Here is a 27,507-nt window from a genome sequence, read left to right on the forward strand (position 1 = left end):
GCCACTGCTTCCCCCACTGGCTGACTCAAAATCAGAGCACAGAGGTGCTGCCACCACGAACCAGCTTGCACCGCACTGACATGCAGCCAGCAGGCGTAACACCCAGCACGGAGACAGGGCTCGGACCGTGCTCCTCGTAACCCACCAGCTCGGTGCTAGGTGCTGTACAGGCACACTCATCACCTCCAGCCCACAGCCCCTCCTGCAGGGTGAGCAGGGGCAGCCAGCCCTGCTGGGAGTGGAGGGGAGCAGCGTGGCCAGAGGGGCAAGCTGCCTGCCCATGGGAGCAGTGGAAGGAACAGGTAAGGGAACTGTGATCCCTGCTCCAGCCAGATTAGAAAAAGGACCCACACCCCGGAGAGAGGAGGGGCATGACCTGGCACACACCAATATGCCCATGCTCAGGCTGTGTGTGCCGCTGGCTCACTGGAAGCAGAGCCTCCCATGTGAGACCCCGCAGCCCCTGCCCAGAGCCCGGCACTGCTTGAGCTGCCCCTGCTCCCCTCCTGCCACTCCAACACAGCTCCCTTCCAGTGCTGCTGCCCTGTCCTGAGCGCTGTCCCAGTGGCTCTGACCCAATCCTGCCTTGCACTAACTATCACTGCGTGGCAACGCTTTGCTGGACTGGAAAAAGGCAGCAGGATGGAGGAGCTCCAGTGGTGGCAAAGTGCCCCTTCTGTGTACCCACCGCCCCGTTCCTCAGTCACCCTGACCTTGCCGGGTCACACAATCATGGAAGTTTGGGTGGGAAGGGGCCCAAAAGCCCCCCCTAGCTCCACCCCCTGCCATGCCCAGGGCCCCCTGCCCCCAGCCCAGGCTGCCCCCAGCCCCATCCAGCCTGGCCTTGGGCACTGCCAGGGATGGGGCACCCCCAGCTCCTGGGGGCAGCCTGCGCCAGGCCTCATCGCCCGCAGAGCGAAGGATTTCTTTGCAATTTCTAATCTAAACCTAGCCCTTTAGTTTAAAACCATTACCCTTTGTCCTGCCTTGGTGCTTCCCTAGGTCTCTTTCCCCAGGGAACATTCAGCACAAGGTGGAACCCACTCAGGACGTGGAATCTGCATCCTCCCACCCCACTGTTCCTGCGACACGGAGCTGGGACCAGCCCCGCGCGCACAGCAGCTCAGCTCGTGGGCAGGCAGGGCAGAGAGAGGCCAGCTGGGGCCAGGGGAAGAAAAATGGAACCGCAGCAGCAGGCACAGAGTGCATGGCACTGAGTGCATGGCACAGAGTGCATGGCACAGGCTCGGCCAGGTGCTGCATGGCGGTGTGCGGCTCGGCCTTGCCAGCAGCGCAATGAAAGCCTGGTGGAAACACCACGCAGCCCCCCCGCCCCGCCTGGCTCCCTCGCTCGCCCAGGTATTACCGATTGCTGCTTTCTGGCTGCCAGACAGGGGCAGGCAATGCTCTGGGGCGCTTCCAGGTGGCTTGAGCTTTCCCAGCAGCCAGGAGCCCAACGGGGACGAGCAGCTGCCTCCCCCTGACACAGACGGGCTCATGGGCACCGTGCTCACTGCGTTTTGCCGTTGCCCACCAGGAGGAGAGCCCCCTGCCTCCGGCCACAGGGCACCCGGGCAGAGCGGAGCAGGAGCAGAGCACCGAGGCTGCGGGGGCTGCGCGGGGGCCGGGGAGCGGGCGCGGGGCACGGATGCCCTCTGCTGGAGCCGCTCTGCAGGCCGTGCAGCCCCCTCCCCGCACCCAGTGCCCGCACCCCGGCACGGGTGCTCTCGGGTCGAGGCAGGCGTGCAGTCCCCGGGCACCCACTCGGGTTGCTCCAGGCACCCCCGTGTCCTGTGCCGAGCGAAGGCACCCCTGGCCTTGCGGCCCCGACCCAGGGAGCCTGCCCTGACTGGGGATGTGGGGAGGGATCGAACCTGCTTCATGGGAATGGCCCTCCCGCTGCCGATACTGTCCGCTTTACACTCCGGCACCTTCTTCTCCCGCTCTGGGTCCGCGCCCTTTCGAGACTGGAAGAGAAGAGACACAGGTCCATTAGAGATGGGAGACGGGAGGGACGCGCACGGCCCCGCCGTCCCCGTGGGCTGCCAGCGCAGACCCGAGCAACCTCTCTCCCCCAGGCCGGGGCTCCCCGCACACGGAGCAGCCAGCGTCCTGCCCGTCCCCTCGGGGGACTCTCCAGCCCCGGCCTCCCCGCAGCCTGGCCTGTCCCCCCACAACTGCAGGCAGAGCTGTCCTAGCAGAACCGGGCTACCTGACCCCCCTCCCGCGGGGCACACAGGACATGGCGACAGACAGAGATGGCATGGGATGCAGGTGGAGCATGGATGGAAGCAGGAGAGGCTAAGGCAGTGAAAGGAAGTCACACCTCTACTAATCCAACAGATTTATTCTGGTAACACACTTGCACCATACAAAGTAGCACAGGTCACCGGGCAGAGATACCAGCCCCTTACAAAAGAGCATGGACAATAAATATCTATCACACGGCTAGAGAGTTGAGAGCAAAACCCGCCAGCCCCCGAAGGCGGCTGCGGTGAGAGCAAACTCCAATAAATACAATATGAAATATACAGTCTGTTGAGCAGAACTCATTCAAAGTGCTTAAGACAGAGGAAAATATCAAGTCATACACGGCATGGAGCACAATCAATACATTCAGAATCACAACAATGGCAGAAGGGCAGCGGCAGCGTCTCTCTGGAGCGTCCTACACACCCCCTCAGTCCGGGAGCGCCCCATGTGCTTTGGATCAGAAAGGGACACGAGCCCCACGCGCCTGGGACACCAATTCACTGGCTTTTGGGCCCAGAACAAAACAAAGAGATTGAAAGAGAAGAAAACTAAAGAGACATAGATGGCTGCTCTGCTGCGAGGAGGAAGAGGAGGAGGAGCAGGAGTCCATGCAGGCTGCAGGAGGTGCAGTAGGGAGGAAGGAGCTGAGTGCTAGCGCAGGCGCTAACAGCAGCTCCCGCAGGCAGCAGCAAAGCGTCTTTTGGCCCATCCAGCTCCACTCGCTGCTGTCGCCCGGTCCCGGCGGGTCTGCAGGTCTTCCCATCCCATGAGGGTCGTCCGCCTGGCATCCCCGAGCATGGAAAGTGCCTAGACAGCATCCAGCAGGCCCAGAAATGTCCCAGCTTAAAGTGCAGGCGCAGGCCGTCTCAGCGCTTCCTAGACTTTACATTGGGGGGATTTAAAAGGCTCCTGCGTGTCTCCGAGGGGGGGACCCATGCTGGCTGGAGGGCGGGCGAGCCTCTAATCTTAGATCAATCCCAGTGCCCATCCCTTATCCGGCCCTGGAGAGGCAATGAAAAGTGAGAGAATTTGTACAGAGGTGCCGTGTGTAACCACCTGGATCTTCTAATTTGGAAGGAGTTGGAAAGGCCTTTTTGTTGATGAAAAGTTGGAAACAGTGGCACATATCTGCAAATATCGAAAGAATAAAGAGTTTGGCAAGTTATACTCAGAACACGGACACGAGTCTGTCAGAGATGGGGCGCCAGCGGACAGGCAGACAGACAGGCCACGGAGCAGGAGCCGGCGGCAGCAGCAGTCGGGGCGGGGGCTCGGGCGGGCGGCTGTCTCCACCTGGTGGTCCCGGCACGCAGACCCCCGTGCCGGGAGCAGGGGCGCGGAGAGCGGGAGAGGAGAGGAGAGGAGAGGAGGAGGAGAAGGACAGGAGGAGGAGGAGGAGGAGGGCTGGAGAGGAAGGAGACGGGCACAGCTCGGGGCTGGGAGCGCGGCCGTGGGGGCTGCGGCTGCCCCCGGAGCGGAGCGCGGCCCTGCCCCATGCTGAGCCCCCACGGGGCAGCCCCCGGGAGCACAGGGACGGGGGCTGCAGGCTGCACCTATGCTGCCCGCCTGGGTAAAGCTAGTGGCAGAAAAAGCCTTCCCTTCCCTTCTTCCCTGCTCTTCCTGGCCCTGTCCCACTGCGGGAGGAGGTGTCAGGAGCTGCTGCTGCTGCCACAACCAAATGGGGTGAAGACTTCAATGTGAGCCATGTGTGTGCACCAGCACAAGAGCAAGCGAGTGAGCGTGAGCCCCAGCACCACGGCAAGTGAGCACGAGCCCGGGATGAGCACAGGTGAGCCCCACAGCGAGAGTGAGCAAGCTTGAGCCCAGAATGAGTGAGCAAGTGAGAGCCCTAGACGGATGGTGACGTCCACAGCAAATAAGCATAAGCCCCGCAGCAAGCCCTCCTCCCCCCATGAGCGTGTGCCCACACCAGTGAGCTGAGCATGGCACTGACAGGCTCCAGGAGGAGCAAGAGAGCGTGAACATGAGCTGACGGCGAGTCCAGAACCCGTCGGCGCGCAGGCGAGCAGGATGGGTGGCAGCAGTGCATGAGCGCCCGTGCGCACTGGTGCACAGCAGCAAGCATGAGCGAGAGAAACGGCGGGGAGGGAGGAGCAGCATCCATCAGCGCTCGAGTGCAACAGAAAGCGTGACCACCGACAGCAGGAGACCGGCAGGGCACTGCCAGGGCGTGAGCACACGGAGGGGAGGAGCAGTGAGGGAATAACCATGCGTGCAGAGCCACGGGGCCGCTGCAAAGGGCGGCGTGAGCTGCGGGGAGGAGGCTGGGGGCAGCCCCCCGCCAGGCAGCGCAGGGACCTGGGCAGGCACGTGCGGTGGGGGAGCTGGGAGCACGTGCACACAGAAGGGGGTGGGGGGGAGAGGCGAATGGGGAGCGCATGGAGCATTCAGGACATCGGAGCAGAAGCTTCCAGGATGTCAGAAGCTGGGGCAGATGGATGCACTCCCAGCACAAGGAGCCGGGAGAATTTGGGATGCCAATAGTGCAGGGAGAGGGATGGGGCGCGTGAATTAGGGTGATCTGGGAGTGGAGCAACGGCAGCTGTTCACACGGGGCAGCGTGGTGCAACACGAACAATGACTTTCTGGTGGCCAGTTCCACAGACAGCAGACACGGGTGTACTGAGCAATGGTGGCTGGAAAGCACACTGAGATGGGGCGGAGAGAGGGCCTCAGCCCGGCACATTTAGGTGGGTACCAGGGGGAGAGGAGCACGTTTATGTGGGGGGCAGGGGACAGCTAACCTAGATACGGGGCTGAGAGTACGTGTGTGCTAACAGCAAGGGGAAGCTCACGGGCTGTGCTGACAGCAAGGGTAAGTCTGTGGGCAGGACTCCGTGCACAGGTGTGTGCACGGTGTGAGAGCATGCCAAGAGGCAGGCTGCGGTTCAGCCAGCAGGTAACAGCTGCAAACATCCCTGCACCCTGGGGCGCCACGGCCTCGCTGCCTCCCTAACGCCTCCGCTCCCCGCTGCCCTCCCTGCCTGCCCCCTGGCAGTTCCCAGGCGCTCTGCTCAAGTCACAGGGCGTGGGGCTCGGGTACCAGAGCGAGGGGCCCGGTGCCACGTGCCGGGCTCTGCACAGCGCCGTCTGGCACAGCCCAGCAGCGGGGGCTTCACGCCACGCTCTGGGGACGCCGTCCCAAGGAGAGGAAGAGCAGAGGTCGCTGGTGCTGTGCACACGCAGGGTGCAGCTCTGCCCAGCGACGATCAGAGCTCTGCTCACGCGCACGCTGCACACACACCAGCGTGCCCCGTGCGCACCCCTCGCTCTCAGGCGCTCACCCACGCACGCATGCACACCCCAGGAACGGTGCTCGCTATCGCGGTCCTACACATGCAGAAGGCTCCTTCCCTCCTGCACCCCCTGCGCCTCTGGCCCTCCCTGGCCAGCAGAGAGAGGTTCACCTACAGCCTAGCGCACCAAAGCCTGCAGGGCGAGACTGCTGTGGACCTGCTCCCTTCCCCTCTCCCGGCCTCCGAAGCCGCACCCCAGCGCTCCGCAGCCCCGCGTGGCTTACCGTGAAAATGTTGGAGCGCCGCTTGGACTGCTTGCGGATGGGGGTGGGCGTGTTGGAGGCAGCAATGGTCTCAATCCGCAGCTCTCGCTGGCTGATGCTAGGGGTGGAGGGCACAGAGGAGGAGTAGTCACTGAAGGCTCCTCCGCCGTTGGTGGCCTAGGGCGAAATGAGACGGGGACACTCAGCGAGAGGCAGGGCCGCTGGGGGCATGGCTGCAGGGACATCTTCTGCCTGCACAGCCCCGTGCACCGGGGCAAGGAGCTGCGGCACAGGACTGGGACGTGGGAGACACCCTGCTCCGTGCCTGGCTCCTACCCTGTGGGGGACCCTGGGAGAGCTGCTTCCCTTCTCTCTGCTCCAGTTTTTCCACTGGTAGAACAATAAAATCCTGGAACTGACAGGGAAAAGCAGCCAACAGTCCCAGGGACGCTGGCTGCGGTGCAACATGCCAGGGACGCCTGTCCTGACGGAGCCTGGTGTGAGGGCACGGAGGCAGCAGGAACCACGCGGCCCCTCACAGCCTGGCTGCCTCTGTTCTCAGAGCAGCACAGGCCCAGCACAGCCCAAGCCTCGTGCTGCCTGCTGGAGAGAACCCGCCTCTAAACACAAAGCTGCGAGGAAGCCTGGAGCCGCCTGGCTCCCTGGCCCTGTTGGTCCCCCTCCAGTCTCAGCTACGATCCCAAGGGGGACGTGCAACCCTGAGTCAGGCCCTGGCCCCTGCAACACCCTGTGTGCTCACACTCAATGTGAAACCGCTGGGTTTGGGGTTTATCCGAGGAGACCTCAAGGGTGGCACAGGCCTCTCGTGCCTGTGGGCCTCTGTGGCCTCGGCTGCAGTGGCCGTGTCTGGGAGCACATGGGGCAACACGCTGCATCTTCTCTAAGTAGCTTAACTACTGGGAGAGGGGCAGGCCCAGCCGCACGGCTCGCCTGAGATGGGTTCCTGGCATCCCGGGCTCTTTTTGGCTGTTCTGATCCTCGAACTGTATTTTAAAAGTATGTTGAAGAAACTGCCCCTGCGGCCTAGGAGAGCTCTGGAGCCCTCTGGGGAGCTGCCAGCCCTCAGCTCACTTGCTGCAGTCAGCGGTGGCCGGGGCCTCTCCTGTGTGCAGAGCAGAAAGCAGGAGCACAGCACGCGTGGAACATGGATCCACCGAGGATGCTCAGTGAGAAAACACTGCCTGCACACTGTGCCTGGTGGGATCTGAGCCCTGCTCCATGACAAGCAATTAAGAAACATTAGAAATGTGAAAGAGTCTGTACAGGCACAGCAGGCACTGCAAGCCACAGCCTAGTCTCCTAAAAAAAAAAAATGCAGCTTTCACTCAGGCTATGTAACCCATAACTCATGCTATGGCCTGTCTCATCTCTTATGAATAGGAGAGGAGAAGGCACGCAAAAGAGAACTTAAGAGAGGAAAGTGCCACCCAGGAACCAGCCAAGCAGGGACCACTGCTGCTAGTGGCAGTGAGGTGTGCTGCAGGGAAGTCCAGTGTAGAGGGGGCCTGAAATGGACGTCCTTCACGGCCACACATAGCTCCCTGCATGGGTTACGGTGTCTGTCCCATTGCCAGGACCACCGGGCGCTGGAGCAGCCCCAGGCTGGGCCCACAGCAAGGAGGTAAAGCCCGCGGGGAGCCATGCAGTGACGGCCACCACCTGCAGCTGGGGCTGAGGGCCCTAACTCCGTGCTGCAGGCAGGGCAGCAGAAGCAAAAGGTGCTCTGCAGCCTGCCCAGCGGGGAAGGGAGCCTCACGCCACGGGGACTTGGGCTGAGCTGCTCCCTGCACCATCCTGCCAGCACACGCAGCTCAAAAAGGAGCAGGCAGCCAGGCAGCTGCTCTGTGGCTTCCAAGAAAGCCCTGCTGCAAGGCGGTGTCCCTGCAGGTGTGGGGCTTGGGGTGTCTCAGGTCTATGCAGAGACAGGAACACTTCTGGTGCACTGGTACCGACAGGGGACCTGGTCTGCTTGCACTTCTCTGGGCAGAGAAGAGGCCAGGCACTCTGTGCGGAGTGCACATCACCAAGAAGGTTCTCTGGAGGCCATCCAGCCGACAAAGCCTGTGCTGAACATGGGATTTCTGCTGGCAGGTCCCACAGGAGCCGGGACCACGAGGGACACGCAGAAGCAAAGCAACACGCCGTCCTGCCAGCGACTCCTGAAGACAGCCCCTGCACTCCACAGGTTCTGCAAACGTGGCAATGACTGAAAAGGTGCAGAAAGCGAGGGCCAGAGAGTGGAAGAGAATCTGCTGACACAGCCATGCTTTATGATCAGGCGTAACACCACCTGCACAATCAGTATTTAATTGATGCATAACGTGCAAACTATGTCAAAAATAAAATTGAAGATGTATGAGGGAAGAGATGGTCGATGCTGCAACACAGAGAATGGGCTACCCAAGAAGGGGGGCAGGCTAGGCTGCCAGTAGCCCAGTGACAGCTCCGAGGTGCTCTCCTGGCTGGCTCAGAGAGCTTCAGCTGCCTTGTCAGCACATTTATGAAGGCTGAGGTTCCTCTTCAGTTCAGAAGAGGCTGTAGAGTTTGAGCTCCTGCCACAGCAGCTGGGACAAATACTGTTTATGTTAGGTGACAGACATTAAAGCTCCTGACAAGAAACTTTGCTAAATTGCGTTTTATATTTTACATACTCCCTGTAACACTGTTTTATTTTTCTGCCGAGCCAGAAAAGCTTTCTTTACCCTGTAAATTTGTCTACTGCTGGGGACAAGTAAAGGACATTGCCTTTCCTGAGCCTGCTGGTGTCCCACGGACACCCAAACCTCAGGAAAGGCACAAGGGCTGGAGGGTGCTGCACACAAGCTACAGAGGCTGATGTGTGGGCTGGCACCACCCCATGAGCGCTGTGCAGAGGAGAAATCCCCCAGCAGTGCAGCCGCTGGTTACACAGGCAATCCTGAGCCACTTGACTGCTCAGCTGCAGCAGCCTGCCCAAAGGCGTCAGCAGAGATCCAGGGACCCGAAACAAATCCCGAGCATGTGGGAGAACCCTGACAAGATGACAGGTCTGGGCAGACGCCTCATTTTTGCTCCTGGCAGTTGTTTTGCTTGATCTACCTAAACAACCACCTGTGGTCGCTATTGCAACCTAAAACACGGTGGAAGCTGACGGCTTAGTAAAACACACGTAGGAGATCCTTCCTACCAGTGTGTAATGGGTGCACGCTGTGAACTTCAAAGAACACCGACAGTGCTATAGGGTGCTGCAGCAGGGAAGAACTCAGCCAAAGTGAAAACGTAGTAACCCTTGGTGTGCAAAGACAAAGGTGGAACAGGGAGTGAAATCTGGGAAGGGCTGTGAGAGGAAGAGTGCAAACAAGCAGCAGCCACCGACTCAGCACCTGCACAGGGACAGGGAAGGAGCCAGAAGCGTACAGACCACGAAACCACAGCGGAGGGCATCAGGAGCTGAGCAGGCTGCTGGACGCAGGCTCCCACGAGGAAGTGCAGATGCCTGCTGCTCGAGCTGCTGCAACACACACACCAACTGCTGAACATGCTGCAACAGGCAGGGAGGTTCCTGGTACCGAGCACAGGTGAATTGCAGTTCGTGTTTCATTTCACTTGCAAACTTTAGGTTTCCAGTCCTTTTGTCTGCCCTCCTTAACTACAGTCTCAATAAACACTTTCTTTTTTCGGTCTAGAGGCTGTGCAGGACTGCAGACCAAGGCTGGTCTGTGAAAGTGGGGTGCACTGACCCGGGAAGGCAGATCAGTGGGGCCGGGCACGCAGTGCAGAGGGACACGAACCCCAGGGGACTGAGCAGCCTGCAAGGTTCCGTGTGGGGTGCCTGTTACCTCCTGCCAGCTTCTGGGAACGAGTTCCCTGGCAGAAAGACAAACTTCCATCCCACAGCAAACAGGCAGCGATGACTCATCCCACAGCCTGGGGTACTCCTAAGGGCATCTCAGACCCTGAAGAAAGACGGAGAAAGGGGTAGGAACAGTAAGGAAATCAGGTGGAGGAACTCCCAGCGAGCACCTCAAGCCTCTGCTGGCCCACGGAGCCCCCACCCGCGCCCTGCAGGCAGGGGACAGGCAGCTGCCAGAGGGAGCGGGTGGCAGGGGCCGAGCGGAGGAACTGGAGCAGAGGAACTGGGCTCCCAGCCCATCCAACCTGCTGGCCCAGCCACAGCCAGGCAGGACACCCGAGAGGAGAGCCCGAGCCAGCAGGTAGACGAGAGCTTTCCCTGGGGACTGCTGGGCCTGGGGGATCCGAAGGTGTCTGAACGGGTGCCAGAAGCAGACCCGCTGCCCTTGAGCCAGGTGCTGGCCCTGGCCCCTGCCCTGCGGGGTGATGCTGGGCACAGCGGTCAGGGTCACAGTGCTGGTGAACCAGCTGGGCCCTCGTAGGAAAACCTTGTCACAGCTGGCCCGCTGCTGCAGCTGGCATCTCTGCCTGGATGGGAGCACTGCCCTCTGTGGCACCACGCGCTGCTGCGGAATAAAAACAAAATAACCCACGGCTCCCAAAGACAGAAAGGGAACCAGGGCAACTGGCTAGTTCAAGAGCTGCTTCGTAAATAGGATCACCCATCCTGCAAGGACACCACCACACTCCCTGCAGCACCGCTGCCACGGAGCCCTGCCCATTCGGGCAGCTGGCACGGCCACGAGGGTGTGGAAACCATCCATCACCTCTCAGCAGGTGGAGAAAGCTCTCCCACAGCTGGGTGACGAAACTCCAGGGTCTGCTGGGGCCTCTCTGCTCCCAGTAACTGCAAGGGACTGGCCAGACTGCCAGGACACCAGCAGTGTCCACTTCCTAAAAAAATAGTTTGGCCTGGAATATTAAACTACTTCCAGAAGAGATGTCCCTAGGACTAGGAAAAGAAGCAAGGCCGTGTCCCAGCCCCTGCCTGCCTGTAAGCAACCCTCTGCAGGGACCACTTGTCCCCAGTTCCAGAAGACCAGAGCCACCAGCAGCTCCAGAAGGCAGAGCTGCCTCGTGGCACCAGGCACTGAGCAGAACGCCCCTCTCCTCCTGGGGCACCACCATCCCCGGGCACACAGCTACAAAGGGAAACGCGCCCTGGCCGTAGCTGCTGCAGAAGGGAAGAGCGACAGTCCAGGGGAAAGGGCAGGCAACACCCAGCTGCACTACAAGACAAAACAAAGCTCCTAATTTGTATTCTTTGTCTGGCTTCTTTCCATCTCATCTCTATGCTAAATCCTGAGCTCCCAAATCCTTCCTTGAGGTCCTCGTCCCTGCCTCGGCACCTGCTAGCAGGGGCAAGTAAGAAACCCCAGAGAGATCCCCGTGCCCTTAAATAGCAAAAGGCAGAACAGCCCTGCTCTGCAAACACCCTGTCACTGATTCCTCCCTGCTGGTGGCACAGTGCCTGCCCGTCTCCTCCCAGAGCTCCTCCTCTAGTTAGGGACCGCTGCTCTGGCTCCTGCTGGAGCCCCTGCCCTCCGCCTGCCACCACCACCGCAGCGCGCCCCTGAGCAGCGATTCCAGGCTCTTTTGCACCCTGGCTGCAGTAACTGCTGTGGCTTTGGCAGCTGTCTGTTTGCTGTGCTCAGTGCTGGCTGCGTTTCCTGCACGGGCAGCATGACACACACCCGAGTACGTGGGCTGCTCGGCCCGGGCACGTGACAAGCGTCAGGAACCAGCGCACTCGTGTTCCTCAAAGGCAGTTGGATTTTCTCTGGGGACACTGGGAAGCACTTCCAGAATCTGACTGCTGAGCCCAAGTGAGAATGCAGAAACGCTTCACAGTATTTCACCATCACTCACCAGTTCCACTACTTCACACTCTATTTTTAGGAGAAGTACTTCTATAATGGAACAGAAATGTGTAAACACCAAGGCAGAGATTACTGCAGCGGGTCACTGGGAACCAAAAGGGTTTGTGGTGAAGCCACAGAACACCCGAGGAACCAAAATTGACTTTGATCCTCACTGTGGCATCCAGGTTTGCCGAGCAAAGGGACGGGCAAAGCTTTAGACGGATGCAGAGCATGAATGGGGAAGGGAAGACAGAGACAGCAGAAGCTCCTAAGGACATGGCCTGTCATTACTGCTGACACTGCTGCCATCCCCGCAATCAATAACTACTTCTTGTTTAGAAAGGCCTCACAATTAGCTGCAATTTCCTTGTAGCTGCATGCTGCATTACTTCCCTTTAATGGCTCTGGTTCACCAGAACTACCTCGGTCCCTGCAGCAAAGCCACAGGAGCACAGCAGGGTACTGAGAGGAAAGGCCCTGCCTCAGAGCCCAGGAGCCAGCATTCACCTCTACACAGAAGTCGTCTGCAAACCGGGCTGAAAGGGATGCTGCAGGAAGGAAAGTGGGGATGTTTCTGAGCAAAAATCTCTAACAAAGCTCCTGCCACACTGTTTGAAACCTCTTCTGATGCCCAAACCCTGCTTCCCCACGGCCGCCCTTAAATCCACCCCTTTTGTACTAGCACCATATTTTCTTAAAATGTTATTTTCTTTCACAGCTGTGTATTTCTGAGGTTGGGTTTGGTCCCTTTTCAGCCTTTGCTTTTCTAAACTAAACAAGCCAAGTGCTTGACATCCTCTTGTATTAGGGTCTCCTCCCTCCCACGAGCCTTTTTCTGTTCCTATGCCAGCTTTAATACATACTTACATGAGTGACTGGCATCAGACTGAGTCCGGCATCACGACACCCCATACACGGGGAACACATTTTTGTCCTCACTACAAACATGTGGCTAGGCATAGCGAGTGCCATTAGCACACATTTATCAGGACTCTTTTCATACTTTCGACATAGAAGAAAATATTAAACAAGTATTCAGCTGCTCCCTGAAGAACTCTGCCCGTGGCCATCCTCCACCCTGCTCCGATTCCCAAACAGACTGCCCCTCATTCCCAAAAGTATTTGACTGTTTACAATTTGTCTGCTAAGAAAATCCTCTAAGTACTATACACACTTAAACCTACATTTTCTGGACTTTGCTCTTCACCTTGGATGCTTCCTGTTAAGATTCTCAAGAAGCCCCCACAACTGGGCATACTGCAGGGCACGGCACTGCTGCGTGTGTTTAGAAGGCAGCTGTGCTCTCTCTGCTTCCATCCTGAGCCCACTGGACACGAGCAAGCCCTGATCACAACGCCAGGCGGTTCTGGCTGCCAGTCAGGGCGCAGCGTATTCACTTACACAGAGACTTCATCTGAGCTGGCCCGTGCCCAGGTGCCCTGGGGCACCAGAAGCTGGCACAAGTCTGCAAAAATCTGTACAGATCTACTCACAGTCCAGCACTAGAAACCTATACAGGCAGGCACAAGCTTTACGTGGGTATGTCAAAAATGTTTATGTAAGGGTCAGAACAGTGGCTGCAGACATTACTCAGGCTTGTGTAAGAACAACCTCCCCGTGGTGGTACCAGAAGCTGTTCTGGGGCTTCACAGGTTTATACAACCTTGGGGTCAAAGCCAATCCCCTCATGAAGAAGCGTCAATCTAGCAGTTTGTTTTCCTAAACTGGCTTTGCTTTTTTTTTTTTTTTTTTTCAGTTTTACATGCTCCTCTGAGTCCTTAGCTACTCTCTTCCTCAGAAGTCATTTCATCTGTTGCTCATTGACGAGGTGTCCAGGGGCTCACGGCTTTTCTTGCTACATCGCCTGGTGTCTTTAAAAAACCCAACTGCTGTATTTGCTGCTCCCCAGTCTGACAGCACGGGGCCAAACAGACAGATTTGGTGAAGTCCTTGCTACAGATCCTGTGACTTCAACACGACAGTTGCTTTGGAGATTTAATCTACCGGCTTGACTGCCCAAGAAGCAGTGGAGCTCAGTTTCTCACCTCTTTCACCAGAGAGCCAGCTCGGCATGTATGCACACGCAGGGAATTGCAGCAGAGCCCTAATGAAACAAGGGTCTCCTTCAGCAGCCACTCGCTATGCCAGCCTGGCTCTGACTTGCCTCTTTTGCCGCAGTTCTGCTTCCCCAGGGTCACAGAACAAACACCTCCAGCTCCCTCCTCTGTGCTTCCCTCTGAATTCACCGCTGACCACCCCCTGCACAGACACATCCCCAAGAAGCCCCCTGGCTGTGTATGTATACAAGACCACCAGGCTTCTGGCTCCAAGGGGAGCAGGACCACGAGCCCACTGGGCTTGCCTTCACTGCCGAGACAGCCCAAGGCCTGGCTCACAGACCCCCTGCTCGGCCCAGGAGCTTCCCTGTAGGTGCTCACAGCTCTGCGGAGCTGCTCCAGGAGCACTCCACAATCATTGGAGACCGTGAGCTAGATCCCGGGGTTTGTACAGGAAGCCTGACCACAGGGTAAGCAGCGAGCTGCTGGGCTGTGCAGAGGAGCCCCAGGTGAGTGCTCTGCTCTTCCAGAAGTTACTCCATGGCTGTAGTGTGAGTCTAAAGCTAGGCTAACAGGCCGTGTACTGAGTGCCCTCAGGGGTGGGAAGCACGGGGACACCGTGGCTTCTCCTGTTCCCATTTCCCACCTGATTGATGTGAACAGAAGGAATGGAGGCCGCAGAGACAGACGAATGGCTGGGTGAGTTGGGCAGGGACTTGCAGGGACCGATGGAAAGCTGCTGCTTCTTCCGTAGAGCCACCACCTTCTGAGCCACTGGAAGAAAGAAAGGGACAGGGTCAGAGTCCAGAATACAACTTCCCCACCCGCCCCCAAATTTCTGGACTGCTTCCCTGAGACCCAAACCCTTCCTCTGACCAACGCCAACACCTGGGCCTCGGGTTGTGCTGCCCTGTATTAGCAAGAAGGATTTCTGCAGGATCCTGCTCCTGCTGCTGCCACTGCCACAGCACACAGCTGCAGGTGACGGTGTGCCAGCAGCTCTTCCAGCAGGGCAGGCCTCCCACGCTGAGTCCCCAAAGGCCACCCTGCTCTATTTGGGTGCCACACAGAGCAGTGGCTTCATGTGGACACCAAGGAGCCACCCAGAGCCCCGGGCTGCTGCCGGAGCATCCCCAGGCAGTCACTTCCCAGTCACCCCCTCACAGTGCCTACAGGAACCAGTTACAGACCGAGTACTTTGGGCAACGCCACCCCTGGGCTTGTGTGACACTTGTGGTCTCCAGATGGTCTAAAAACTGGCTTCAGAAACAACTCTCCCAGGTCCTTCAAGCTCACTGTCTGATGTCAAAAGCCCCAAATTCCACTTCAACCTTCCCAGTCTCCTACCATGTCAGGAAACACACAGCTTGACCAAAGAGGGTGGCAGCCAACTAGCTAGGCTGTGGGGAATCAGGAGGCACGCTGCATTTCCATGCCGTATGTTCCTGTTCCATGCTGGCTGCATACCCCCATAAGCACAAGGAAGAACACGACTCAGGGTGCTGGGATCACCACAGGCACTGACCAGCACCACAGCTCCAACCCAACGTGCCTCCTGTCGGGCACCCTGGCAGCAGAGGAGCTGTCAAGTTTCCCTTCCAGAAGAATGGAAGATGCTGCACCGTACACATGGCGGGACTAAACCCATCTGGAAAAGTCAGATGCTGATAACAAATGCAAAGTCCTGTTGGGCCACTGCTGCTACCTGCCCATCTGATAAAGCTGGAATCCTGTCCGGACTCCCAGGCTAAGCATCAGTCCCATAAATGGCAGGAACCCCTCCTACACCCACCAAGCATACCCTGTTCATCTGCTGTTTCCTTCCTACTCTCCTCCCCTCTGCCCTCTCCTCTTGCCAGCCTCATCCACCGTTTGCAGTGTACGCATTTTCTAACTCGGACCAGGCACACCATGCAGAGCCCACCGCTGCCATCACGCCCCTGGGCTCTCTGAGGGCTGCCTGGGACAGGCAGGATGCAGGACTGGCAATGCCACGGGGATGAGACACCCCCAGCTAAGACAACGTGGCCCTCAGAGCTGGAACTTCATGGCCACAGCCCATAGCTTTGAAGCCGTCTAAGAGGAGCTGATCTCCGGGGTGCAGCAGCAGACCTGGGGCAACGGATACCAAGCTCGAGAATACCTCTGCTTGCCTCCCTGAAACTGAAAGGAGAACAGCTGAGGCTGCTGATTTAGCGGTGAATTTCTACCTGCTGCAAGTAAACCAAGGCTTTCGATGCAGAGCAGAGTGAGGTCTGCAGGACGCAGACCCCAATCGCAGGCAGAGATGCAGTCTGGCCAGCAGGTTCAGTGGGGACAGCAGCACTGCCCCGCACAGGCTGCCTCAGAAGAGTCCTGCTCCTGTTCAGCCTGGTGACAGGGAAGGAGGGCAGCTCACTGAGCTGCCACTGGCAGCTGCTGCTTTTTTCAAGGAGAGACTTTTTTCAGTCTCTCCTTGCTCTGCATGGAGTCTACGCGTGTCTTCGCTACCACTTATTGGCTTGATGACCTGACGTTATGTGCTTGGTGAAGAACTTCGTGGACCAGAGAAGGGGGGAGCACTGATGGAGCAGCAGCAGTGGAGCAGGGAAACCCATCAGGACTGGCTGTGGCTGGTGGAGGCCACAAGGAGTGCATGTTAGTGGGAGTTTTCTTGTCTTATTGACACCAAAGGGCAGAGTGCTGAGCAAAGACTTTTTTCAGCCATACATTACCATTGAATGTGCATAAATTCATTTAACAGTTGTAGGATCAAACGTTCCCAGCAGAATGCCCACGGCAGGACAAACTGTAGCTAGGAAGACCTCAGGAATGCCATGGCAGCCAGAAACCCCCATCACAGTAAGAGGACGTCTGAGGACCCACAGCAGAAGTCAAAAACCGTTCCAGACATCTCAAGCAGAGCAGAGTCCAAACTAGATGGGGCATGACATGAGAAGATAAGGTCCTGCATGGCCTGCAGGGGAAACCTTTTTGCCTTGCAGGACAGGGGACTTTATGCAATTCAGGACAGCTTCCCAGAGTTTCATGGAAAAGGAACATTCAGGTCAGGAACTTTCCCAGTACCTAGGATACAGCAGGTCCTATTGCAGACGAAAAGGCAAGGTGAGAGGGGTGTCCTGGAACGGGCAGACTGAGAACATCACCAGTGGGAGAAAGCCAGGGATGGAGGAAGGATTCAGAACCACTCACCAGCAGTTGCTGCCTCAGGCCAGCAGCCTGGCACCGGCTCTGCCTTGCCGCTAGCCCTGGACCGTGAGTGGTAACAGTGGGACTCCTGAGGAGGCCAGCAAACCACACAGCTGTGTTAGAACCTCACCGACCTTATCTGGGGCATCTTGAGGGTGGCTTTCAAGTTTCTGTTCGGTGGGCAGAGGTTCCTCCAGTTCTTGAACATCATCAGGACTTTTTCAAGGATAAGTTCTGTCGTCCCATAAGACTCTGTCTGGGATCATTTGCTCGTGAAGATTTCTTTGCTCGCCATGCACAGCTCTTCGCTGTACAACCACTGAGCCCTGTCCCTCAGACTGAGCCTCTGTCCGGATTCTTTGACTGACATTTGTTTGCCAAATGTCACGTACGATGCTGCTGTATGTATTAGCACTTGAGCATCACAAGTGGCATTTTAAAGCGTATCATTTGCACTCTGCCCTTGACATTCTGGAGCAATCTCCCTACAGATGCCAGCAGGAGCGGTCAGTGTGGGGAGGATATGGGGATGCAGAGGCAGCGCATGTGAAGGTCTGTGGTGACCCACCCAGGACCCTGCAGAGAAATCCTCGGCGGTGTGACAGCACCTTCTGAAATCACAGGGCCTTGCACAACCCCTGTACAAAACCTCTTGGCCTCTCTATGAAGTGCTCCTGCCGAACAGCCCCCGAGAAGAGCCACACGCTGCCCTGCAAGAGGCGCGATGCTGCCCATCGCTGCGGTCCTGGAGCAGCCAGTTCACAGCCCCACAGAAGGAGTGACACCCCGTCACGGTGCCCACTCAGGACACAGAAACCCACACAGCCCCACGGAGGGAGCCAGGACCACCCTGGGGCTTTCAAGCTGAAGTCCCAATCTGCACCTTGCTGCTGGGAGGGGAGACAAACGGCAGCAACACTGCCAGTACCTCAGCAGCAGGGGCCCGGCAGGCAGTGAGGAAGGCCACCAAGCTCTGCTGTGCTCTGCCAGCTCTGCTCTCCTCTCTGGTGCTCGGAGCCCTGCGAGGAGAGGACTTCACAGGACTTCTGTCCCTGGGCTTGCTGCTGAGGTGAAGCTCGGGAGCCAGCCCCAGCAGTGGCAGCACAGCTGCTGCCCTCCCGTGCATGTCCAGCACTGAGCCTGGGTCGTTTTCCCAAAACACCACCAAAATAATCACTGACAAAGGGCTCTTGATGGTTAGCTCTCTAACCTCTGCTTGATACAGGAATTTTCTTAAGATGAAGCCTGAGAGCTGAGGCACTCTCACACCGATGGCTCCTTGCTATTGTCCTGGCATCCTCCAAACTTGAGGAGATTTCTGCATACAGCAGTCTGTGAAGGCAAGCTCGACAACAAAACTCTTTAACCCTACAACTCCAAAGCCAAGAAATCAGAAGAAAAGTTTCTCCCACCTCACTGTGAGCTCTGGTATCTGTGAGAGGACAACATTAACCTACCCCTTAGAGCAAACTCACACCCTGGTGAAGTTCTGAAGCTAAAGGTACTGCCCACAGGGCAGTGGGCACTACAGGACAGCCCAACCCTTATCCCTCCTCCTGCTGGGGCCAGGATCACCCACAAGCTGTATGTGCAGACACAGGCAGACCGCCCCACCTTGTCACAGCAGCAGTAACTGGGACAGCATCTGATGCTGGAAGCAACGTGCAAAGAACGAGAAGAGCACTTCCCATAGCAAATACCAAACAGCGTTTCCAGGGGGGCTCGTGCCAGGCTGCACAAGAGAAATCATCCTTGGAAGCAGAAAAGGGGTAACTTCCACGTCATGCACCCTTTTTTAGAGTGACTCTCAGCAGCCTGACTGCTCACAGAAAGCCCCTGTCACTCCGGAAGATACAACAGGATTACAGTGACGTGCACTAACAAGCACAGTCCTGATCCCTGCACAGCACAGGGCTTAGCCTGAGAACAAATGGCCAGAAACTGCTCTAGGTGCAGAGGAGCAGTCTCTGCTGCACCTGAGCAGAACCGAGGGCAGCACAGTAGCTGCTGTCAGCCAGTTCTTGGTGAATCTCTGACCAGTGAACATGGAGATCTGGAGTTCCCCTCAGTGCTCCCCACGCTGAGCAGCACCGTCTGCAGACTGGGGGCACCTTGTGAAGGAAGAGTGCTACCCTCAGCCTCCCACCAAATACCAACAGCTGTCATGCCAGACCACCAGACATTAACTTGCTGTCCAAAAAGGTCAGTGATTGCTTCTTGTTAGATGAGAAAGTGGCACGGAGGTGTTCAAGACCAGGTCAGAGGAGGCAGCAACCTGATCTGGTGCGTGGCGTCCTTGCCTACGGCAGGGGGTTGGAACGGGATGATCTTTAAGGTCCTTTCCAACTGACCCACTCTACGACCCTATGAGCTGGCCACCCAGCTCTGCACAGACCCTTCCCAACAAGATTTCTTACTCACGGCACTGAGCACAGCTTCCCAGCTGCACTCCAGAAGACAACACAGAGAAAGGGAACAGAAGAATACGCAGTCCCGTTACAGGTCAGGGTCTAGGTTTATTTGAGCAGATTGCAAAATCCTAGGACGTGGTATAGGATTCCTGTTCCGCCTACAACATCCCTGTCACGCAGACCCAAGTCTCAGCAGAAATGCCTTTCCAAGCACTGTTCCCACAAGTTGCTCTGTCTGGATGCTCTTTGCTGCTCCCCTACCCGCAGCACTCAGGGGTCCCGCTGCACCTCCCCCTCTCCTCCACAAAATGCCACCAACCCCCTTTCTGCAGCCACACGAGTCCCCTGGCTCGTACAGCCTGCTGGGCGCCACAGCCCACCTCGGGGATGCAGCATCCCCTGCAGCTCTGCTCATGCAAGAAGCAGGTCCCTGGGGGACAGCCCCTGCAAGAAAGGGAGGAGAAAGGGGCCACTGGCCCTGCTATATGGTCCCTTGTGCCACACACACAGGAGTCCTACACACACGCTGCAAGCTGCACTCCTAGGACCTGTCTGTGCGAGTAAAGCAACTGCACCACAAGTGAGCGTGTGCCTGACTTGTTCTGCCTCGCTGCCACACTCCTTCCTAACTGGGAGCTGGGTACGGACCCTGTGCGCCTACGTGCTGGGCAGCACTGCTGCCCGCCTGGCCCAGACACCCTCCGCCCGCTGCAGTTACCATCCTGGAAGACTCTCTCCACGTTCAGTCCGTAGGTGGCACAGGTCTCGTAGTACGTGCAGCGCTTCAAATCGTTGGAAAGCTTCCGTGCCCGAGAGTCATCGATGACCCGGGGATTTGTGGCGCTGATGGCATCTGGAAACCAAGGGCAGAGGGGGTTAGAAGCAAACACCTGCGACCCACCGACCCGAGTCCCAGGGCACCCCCAGCCTCCCCCCACTCCTCACAATGACACCCACCTCCAAAGCACACCCCACACCATATAAATGCTTAAGACAACAAAGTCCCACATTTGTAGAAATATGACTGGTTAATGTTTTTTGTTTTGTTTTGTTTTAATGAACCTCATCCAACTCTAACCATCCAGTCACTGCTGCTTTTGAAGACCATGCCAGAAACAAGCAGGAGATGTGGCTGGCCAGACCAGGCAGCCTGGATGTGGGGAACTGGACACACCACCAAGAACTCACACCATGTAAGCAGCGTGGCTGATGAAGACAACTGAAGGACACCCAGAGACACCAGACAAAGAGCTTGGGGCAAAGATGTAGGCAGTGAGACCTTAGGGCCTCGTCTGCACAAGGCTGCACGGCGCTGACGTGCCTCAGCAGTGACTAACGCTGCGTCTGTCAGCGTGCCCCGGGTCAAGGCAGCTCTAACTACCAAGTGTGCTCATCTGCAAGTCTGCTGCATTTGCAGAGTGAAATGGTTCTGTCAGTCTTGATCAGTTTAGCTCGTACGGCCAACTCTACAGATTGAAGAACCAAAAGGGAGAAATCATCTTCAGTTAATTGGGAAAGATGGCTCTGCTAGGATGCACTCGCAGGTAGGGTCTTCGTGGACAACACTAACAAATAAGCTTAATTTGTGTCCCAGGTAGCTACTCACTGCTCACGCAGCTTGGAAAACCTACCTTCCCAGGAGGAATCCAATTTGAATTCCTCGGAGTCATGCCAAGGACAAGCCAGAGCTGTCGATGAACCCTCAAGAGGAGCTGAGGGAATCCTGGGACTGGCATTACACAGAAGTCCTCTCGGAGCTGCCTGGCGGGCTGCTTTGTGCGACTGCACCAAGGCTGTGAACTCAGGCCGGCTCTGAACCTGGGACAACCTCCAGCACAGCCCCCCCGCCTTCTCTCTTTCTCACTCCTGAGCCTCCCCTCCCAGCACGTGCCTGCACCAGTCCCGAAACAGGATCCCTTGGTCCTAAACTAATTGCACAGTCTTTGAATACCTGAAGTTTAACAAGTTTTCCTACACTTAGTTTGGGGTTCAGAGTAGGCTCCCTGAGACTCCTTTCCTTCACTGCCTGCTGCCAACCTACGAGGTTCTTTGTGCGAACTGGCTGCATTGCTCAGGATCTGGGTCCTGCCAAGACTTTTTTCCTGTGTCCTCCGTCCCCTGCTCCCTCTCTCTCTGTTGTCACCATTGCATCCAGAGAACTTGGTCAGGCTCCCTCCCGCCTGTGCTTTGTATCTACAGACAAGAAAGACGCTCAGTTTGGAGGCATGGAGCTCCGAGGCCGGCAGCGATGCCCCCATCCACGCCTCTGGGCACTGCAGTTTGGCTCTCAGAGGCCGGGCTGCCCCACCACGCTGCGGGATGCAGGGATCCAGCTCAAGGGCTGCTTCTGGCCCAGCAGCTCCCCTGCCCAGGAGCCTGCTGCGTGCCGGGGGCTGCAGGCGCCTGCGCCCTCCCCACACCCTCGCTGCTGCCCAAAAGCTCCCGCGCTGCCTGACCCCAGCCCAGCGCAGGGGAGGAGGAGGAGGAAGGCAGCTCTGGGCTGCTGCTGCTCTCCACATCCACACACGGGCTGGCAGCACCCCAGGGGAGATGGTGCTCAACTGCTCAGGCCTCCCTTTGGGAGCTGGAAGCAAGCCGCCGTCCCTCAACCCCTTCCTGCTGCAGCTCACCCAGAGGGATGAGGAGCAATGCGTCAGTGTGAAATCCTTCAACAGGCCCCCACTCCTGCCTTGGAGACAGGAGCAGACACTGCAGACAGGAGCCACGGGAGGCAGGCAGAGAAATTCAAGTATTTCTGAGAGGAAAGGGCTCAGTGGCGCAGTGAAGCAGCTCCCTGCAGGAAGGCTGGGATGTTCTGAGAAGGCACGATCCAGCTCCCCCAGGGCCCTGAGAAGCAGGGGCCTCTGAGTGACCCTGTCCCGACGCAGCTCATCAGCACCACGCAGGGAGACCGGGACTCCCAGCCCCTCGCAAGGCCCACGCCCGGGCTCCTTTGGACATTTACTGACCACGGGGCAGGGGCTGTGGGGAGGACGCCCAGCCGTCCCGCGCTCACCCTGCGTGCCCACCAGCACCATCGGCACCTCCGCTGTGTTCCGGTAGCTGCACAGCCGCAGGTAGTAGTTGTACACCGTCTGGAAGCTGATCTCGTCCTCCAGGCTGAAGACAAACACCACGGCATCGACCCAGGCAGCAAACTGGGGGCAGGAGACAGCGTCTGTTAGCACCCGGCCCCGCGCCCCGTGCTCAGGGCCGGCAGCGCCCAGCAGGGACTGATGCTGAGCCTGGGCTCGGACACACACAGCCCAGGCCCCACGCTCCTCCCCGGCGCCGTGGGGAGGCCTGGGGCCAGCAGTCACCATACAGGCAGCCTCCACTCGGGCCTCGCAGTCCGTACGTTCTCCCAGGAATGGGCTCCCCGGGGTGGCAGCCAGGCCGGGTCTTCCCCAGGGGCCTGCTAATCCTTCTAGCGTGCCGGAGTGGGAAAGGACAGAGGGGGGCACAGATCTCCTACCTGCAGCTCGGGGGGGCCCCCTTCATCTCGAATCAGCAGCAAGTAACTCTGACCATCCACTACGATCTCCTTCTTAAATCGGCCACCTTGGGAAGAGAGCAAAGTGGCAGCTCGAGTGAGAGGGGGAGCGCACGCAGCGGGACCCGCGCTGGGAGCCGGGGAGGCCGCAGAGCCCAGCGGCGGGGGCAGAAGAAGTGCAGGACGGGGGTCGCTGCTGAAGCCAGGAGGGGACCAAGGACCCCAGCCACCCGCCCCCGAAACCAGACCTTACCCTCTGGAGACTCCTCCTGCACGTAGGTGCCGGTCAGGTAGCGGTGCACGAGGGCAGACTTGCCGCTGGACAGGTTCCCCACGATGCCCTGGAAGAAAGGCACGTGTGACACCACCACTCACCTCCCGCTCACGGGGCAGCCCGGCCATTCCCCGTGGGGTGACAGCATCAGGGACACCCCCGCTGTCACTGACCGAGGGTGGCAGGGCCGCCGGTCCCACCTGGGGCAGGCACAGCCCTGCCAGAGCAGCCCCCCGCTCCTGGCCCCGAATGGCAGCTGGCTCACAAGGAGCAGAGCTCTTCCCCCAGCCCACGCGCCCCACGCTCGCTTGTGGCTCTTGTCAAGGCCTGGCACAGGGCGTGGGGAGCTCCTGGCACAGCCGCTGCCCCCACACCAGCAGCAAGGCACGGCGCTGCCTCCTCGCTGAGGCTCTGAGGCTGCTGCAGCGTTTCCCAGCAGAGCTGGCCGTGCTGCCGACGGAGACAGACACCCAGCACTCATTGTCATTGAGCTGGAAAATAAAGATACCTGGCACCAACTCTTCACTGGGTTCAGACACAGCAGGCTAAGGGGCTAAGTCTGGATCGCCCCAACCAGATTTGCTTCAGAAGGAACGCAGCTGTGCCAGGACGGGCCAGCCAGACCCAGTTTTCTTCCTAACATCAGCGTTTTCCCGGTGGTTTGAAAAACTTCCAGTGCTTCAGGGCTTGCAAGTGGACTTGCCTGCTGATGGGGACAGCAGTCATGGGGAAGGAGGCGTCTGCTGCCACCCCTGCAAGCAACGCAGCTCAGTGTACATCCCAGAGCACAATGCACACCAGGGCACAGTGCAGCTTGTGCAGTGGCTCCTGCACCCCACGGAGCATCCCACCTGCACCCCTCTCGCCTCAGCGGCAGAGCCACACGTAGCACGCTGCTCTCTGCCTGTGCCAGCGCCCCAGGCCCGCGGAGAGGCTCTTGGCCAGGCGCTGGACGAGCTGCTCCTAGCTCGCTCCTCACGTGGGGCTGTGCACCAAAAGCCTTGCAGGTGAGGGAGGCAGGCAGGCACCTGCAAAACGCTTACTGTGCAGCCGGCCTGGAAGCCAGGGCCACGGCTCACCCCACCGGGGCAAAGGAGGCTCCTGCTCCTCCTCCACGCAGCGCCCCAAAGCACCCACCTCACCTTTGGCTTTGGCAGCCTGACTTCACCATGGGGCTGCTCACAAACAGCCCCTGCTGCAGGCACTGCGCTCCCTGTGCCCAAGCCACACTCCCACAAAGAGCTCCCTGGGGTGCGTGTCCAGAACTCCAACTCTGCCATCTGAGCACGTCTGCATGTACCAGACAGAACCACCACAGACGTCCCCATGAAGATGCCCCAACAGGGATGCTGTGCTTCCAGAAAACCTAACAGCCCTACACACCCAGAGCTGCTTCACAGCAAACATAGGGTGACACTAAAGCAACTGGGATGCTGCCCCCCAGGCCTATGAAGTGCACAACTGACCTTTCGCCCTCCTTACACCTGCAATCGGGCCAGACCATGAGATTCCCTGAGCACACGGAAGGCATCGATATTTGCTGGAAATAAAAGGGTCTCTGCAGGGGCACAGGAAGGCCCAGGTGGACATACAGAGCCTTTATGATGAATACATTCTTTACTGTGAGGGTGCTGAGGCACTGGAACAGCTTGCACAGAGAAGCTGTGGGTGCCCCATTGCTGGAAGTGCTGAAGGCCAGGCTGGATGGGGCTTTGAGCAGCCTGATCCAGTGGGAGGTGTCCCTGCCCGTGGCAGGGGGCTGGAAATAGGTGAGCTCTAAGGTCCCTTCCAGCCAAACCCATCCCATGATTCTATGAATATTTCAAGCAGGTACACAGCACTGAAAAGCTAACAGTCTGCCGGAAAGCAGCAAGCACCCATATGCACGAGACACAAAATTAAAATCCTAAATCCTGTCCCTTGGCTGCAGGTCATGCCTGGGTATCGAAAACGGGCAGGAGGCACGGCAGTGCCAAAACTCTCCCTGAGCCTCCCCAAAGAGCCCTGATGGCTGCAGGGCGGCCGCCTGCCCTGGGGAGCAGCCCGGTGGCTCCTGGAGCAGGACGTACCCAGCCACAGGCCCCGTGCTGTCAGCACACAGCGCTCTGACAGCCCAGGACACCCAAATTTCCCCGGAAACCTCACGGCAGCCCGAGGCCGTGCCCAGCGCCGAGCACCAAACGTAGCTGCCTCCAGAAGCGGGAGGGCGAGGAGAGAGGAGGGGCTGGGAACACGAAAGCTGCCTTGCCACCCTGAGAGGTGTACGGCGTGCCTTTTGCAGGCGAGCAGACGAGCTGGAGGCGTGAGTCACCGCCAGGCAGGTTTCCCAGCTTTGCAGCAGGCAGCCCAGCAGGCGGGAGCTGCCCGTCGCACCGCGGCTCCTGCGGGGACGGCCGGGCCCAGTGGGGCTCCCAGCACAGGGGGTGCTCAGGGGCAGCCCCCGCCCGGCCACGCAGACACACAGCCCGATGGCCACACGGGGCCAGCAGGCAGAGGAATGGTCCCAGAGGTGTGCCTGGGCCAACCACGGTGCTGCCGGTGTTGTCACCCGCAAGAGGAGCTGAAGATCACACAGACAGAGCGGGTGTGTATGGAACTAACCGCAGGTAACGTGCCTCTGGAGCCAACGACCCCTGGAAGCGGGCAGGTTTCATGAATGCTGCTGTGGACAGAGGCCGTGGCCCTCTGCCTGCAGACCCCTGCCCACCCGCGAGCCCTTCGGTGGCAGCAGGAGCCACCGGGGCAGGAGGCACAGACAGGAGGACAGCGCGGCTCGGGGGGCTCAGCACGGCCCAGGCCGGCTGCTGCTTCAGCCTGGGGGCAACCCTTGGGAAACAGAGGGACCCCCAAGGCTCCCTGACTGCCAGGTGCCACACACCACCAGAAATTGGACACCTGAGCAGTATTTAGTTTTCCAGAACTTGTACGGAGGCTGGTTGTAAGCCAACACAGTGCAATGCGAAATCCTGACCTGTCCTGCTGAAACGAACTTCTGCTTTGCCTCATCCTCAGGCTCAGCTGGTGTTACAGGTGAGAACAACCCGTCAGAGGCAGCAAGACAAAGTAAAATGTGATGTTCAGGAACCATGGAAACCTCTTTATCAAGGCATGCCGGAGGAATCAGGCACACACCCGGCCTGCACAGCCAGCGAACGGCCGGCGCCGCGCAGCAGCCCTGCCAGCAGCACTCTGTGCCCTGCCTGCACCGTGCCATGGGCCGAGGGGGCTGCAGGTAGAACTGCGGGGCCAGCTCAAGTACAGCAAGCTCCTGAAAACCTCTGGATAAAGTACAGTGACCACCTGTGGTGCAAACGCGAACAGGACCAAGGACGTCGATGGCAAGACAACTCCTGCGGGTTTGTGCCCGTGGTGGAGAGGGACGCAGGCTGCAGCAGAAGCATCGTGTGCTGTAAAAGGGAAGCCCCTGGCGAGACTGGGATCTTCCACTGACAGAACTGTGACCCCTGGCTCACAGGCCCAGGTCTCTGTTGCAGATAAGGACTGGAAGGTCAGAGACAGCACGGGTGCTTTGTGCAAGCTTCTCCCAGCACCTGCGCTGTGCTCTGCTGCTCACCAGAAGCGTACAGTGGGGCTGAGAGGAGGGAGAGCTGCTGGGGAACCATGAGGCAGCAAAGCCAGGGAAAGTTTCTTGCCAAGTTTTGGATGGTTAGCGATGCCTGTATGGACTGCAGGATGGCAACGTGTGGAGCACGGTCATGCAAGTTTGTGACAGCTCAGGGCGCTCACTCCAAGACCCGTCTGCCTGCAGAGACCTGGAGAGAAGAGCTGGACCTGAGGCCGATGAGGACAGCCACACTGCTGGGGTGGATGAGACAGAAGCAAAAGCCCAGAGAGCTGGGGCAGAGAGGCACAGCAGGGCTGACGTACCACGGAGCAGCTTGGCGCTGAGCTTGTCCCTTTGGCACCCACCCAGGAGCTCTGGACCTTGTCGAGCCTTCCCTGTCCCCGTGTGCTGCCCAAGGACGCCCCACACCGACTGCCCAGACGGCAGCAGGAGCAGCTCTGGTTAGAAGGCTTCCTGCCCTCAGGCAGAGCCAGAAATCCTAGAGACCCCCGGCAGTCAGCTGCTGCAGCAGAGCCCCGGGGACACAGCAGGAAGGGCACAGCCCCGCACCTCATGGACCAGCCCTCTGAGAGGCTTCAGGTCTTAGAACTGCATCAGCCAGGTCAGACTCCAGAGGAGCGGAGACTCCCAGAGGACATGGAAAACACGGGAAAAGGTTTCTGTAGATTCAGGACGAGCTGAAGGCTGTGGGTTTGTTTAGCTTGCAGCCCTGCTTTGCAGCCTGCACACTGTCACCGTGTCAGAAAGCAATGCAAGGAATAGCTGCGAGAATAGTTCTGAACAGACGCTCACTTCACAGCCAAACTAACAAGTGAATATTCAAAGTTCGTTTCAATTTATACTTAACTGCAGGTAAGAACAACCGTGGCAGCACGCTGCTTCTATGTTTTGCAAAAACGCTTCTTGTTTTTCAGATTAAGATTGAAAAAATTAATCTTGAAAGGGCTCAA

The 27,507-nt window shown here is 58.4% G+C and overlaps 1 protein-coding gene across 4 annotated transcripts in view; it reads right to left on the reverse strand.

The window, feature by feature from the left end:
• Positions 1–27,507, reverse strand: part of AGAP3 (ArfGAP with GTPase domain, ankyrin repeat and PH domain 3) — a 129,413-nt gene that overhangs the window by 55,180 nt on the left and 46,726 nt on the right. For 2 of the 4 annotated variants that reach the window (XM_084508968.1, XM_084508966.1), the window contains exons 3-9: positions 22,951–23,038; positions 22,680–22,765; positions 22,221–22,362; positions 19,923–20,057; positions 14,251–14,378; positions 5,795–5,950; positions 1,875–1,967 (exon numbers count right to left, since the gene is read on the reverse strand). In XM_084508968.1, the coding sequence (XP_084365094.1) occupies positions 1,875–1,967; positions 5,795–5,950; positions 14,251–14,378; positions 19,923–20,057; positions 22,221–22,362; positions 22,680–22,765; positions 22,951–23,038 (828 nt within the window). Of the gene's footprint in view, positions 1–1,874; positions 1,968–2,329; positions 3,382–5,794; positions 5,951–14,250; positions 14,379–19,922; positions 20,058–22,220; positions 22,363–22,679; positions 22,766–22,950; positions 23,039–27,507 lie in introns of those variants that run through there. The other 2 variants (XM_084508969.1, XM_084508967.1) reach the window with 2 other exon arrangements.

This window comes from Aythya ferina (assembly GCF_964211825.1).
Source record: "Aythya ferina genome assembly, chromosome: 2".
Taxonomy (NCBI): Eukaryota; Metazoa; Chordata; class Aves; order Anseriformes; family Anatidae; genus Aythya; species Aythya ferina.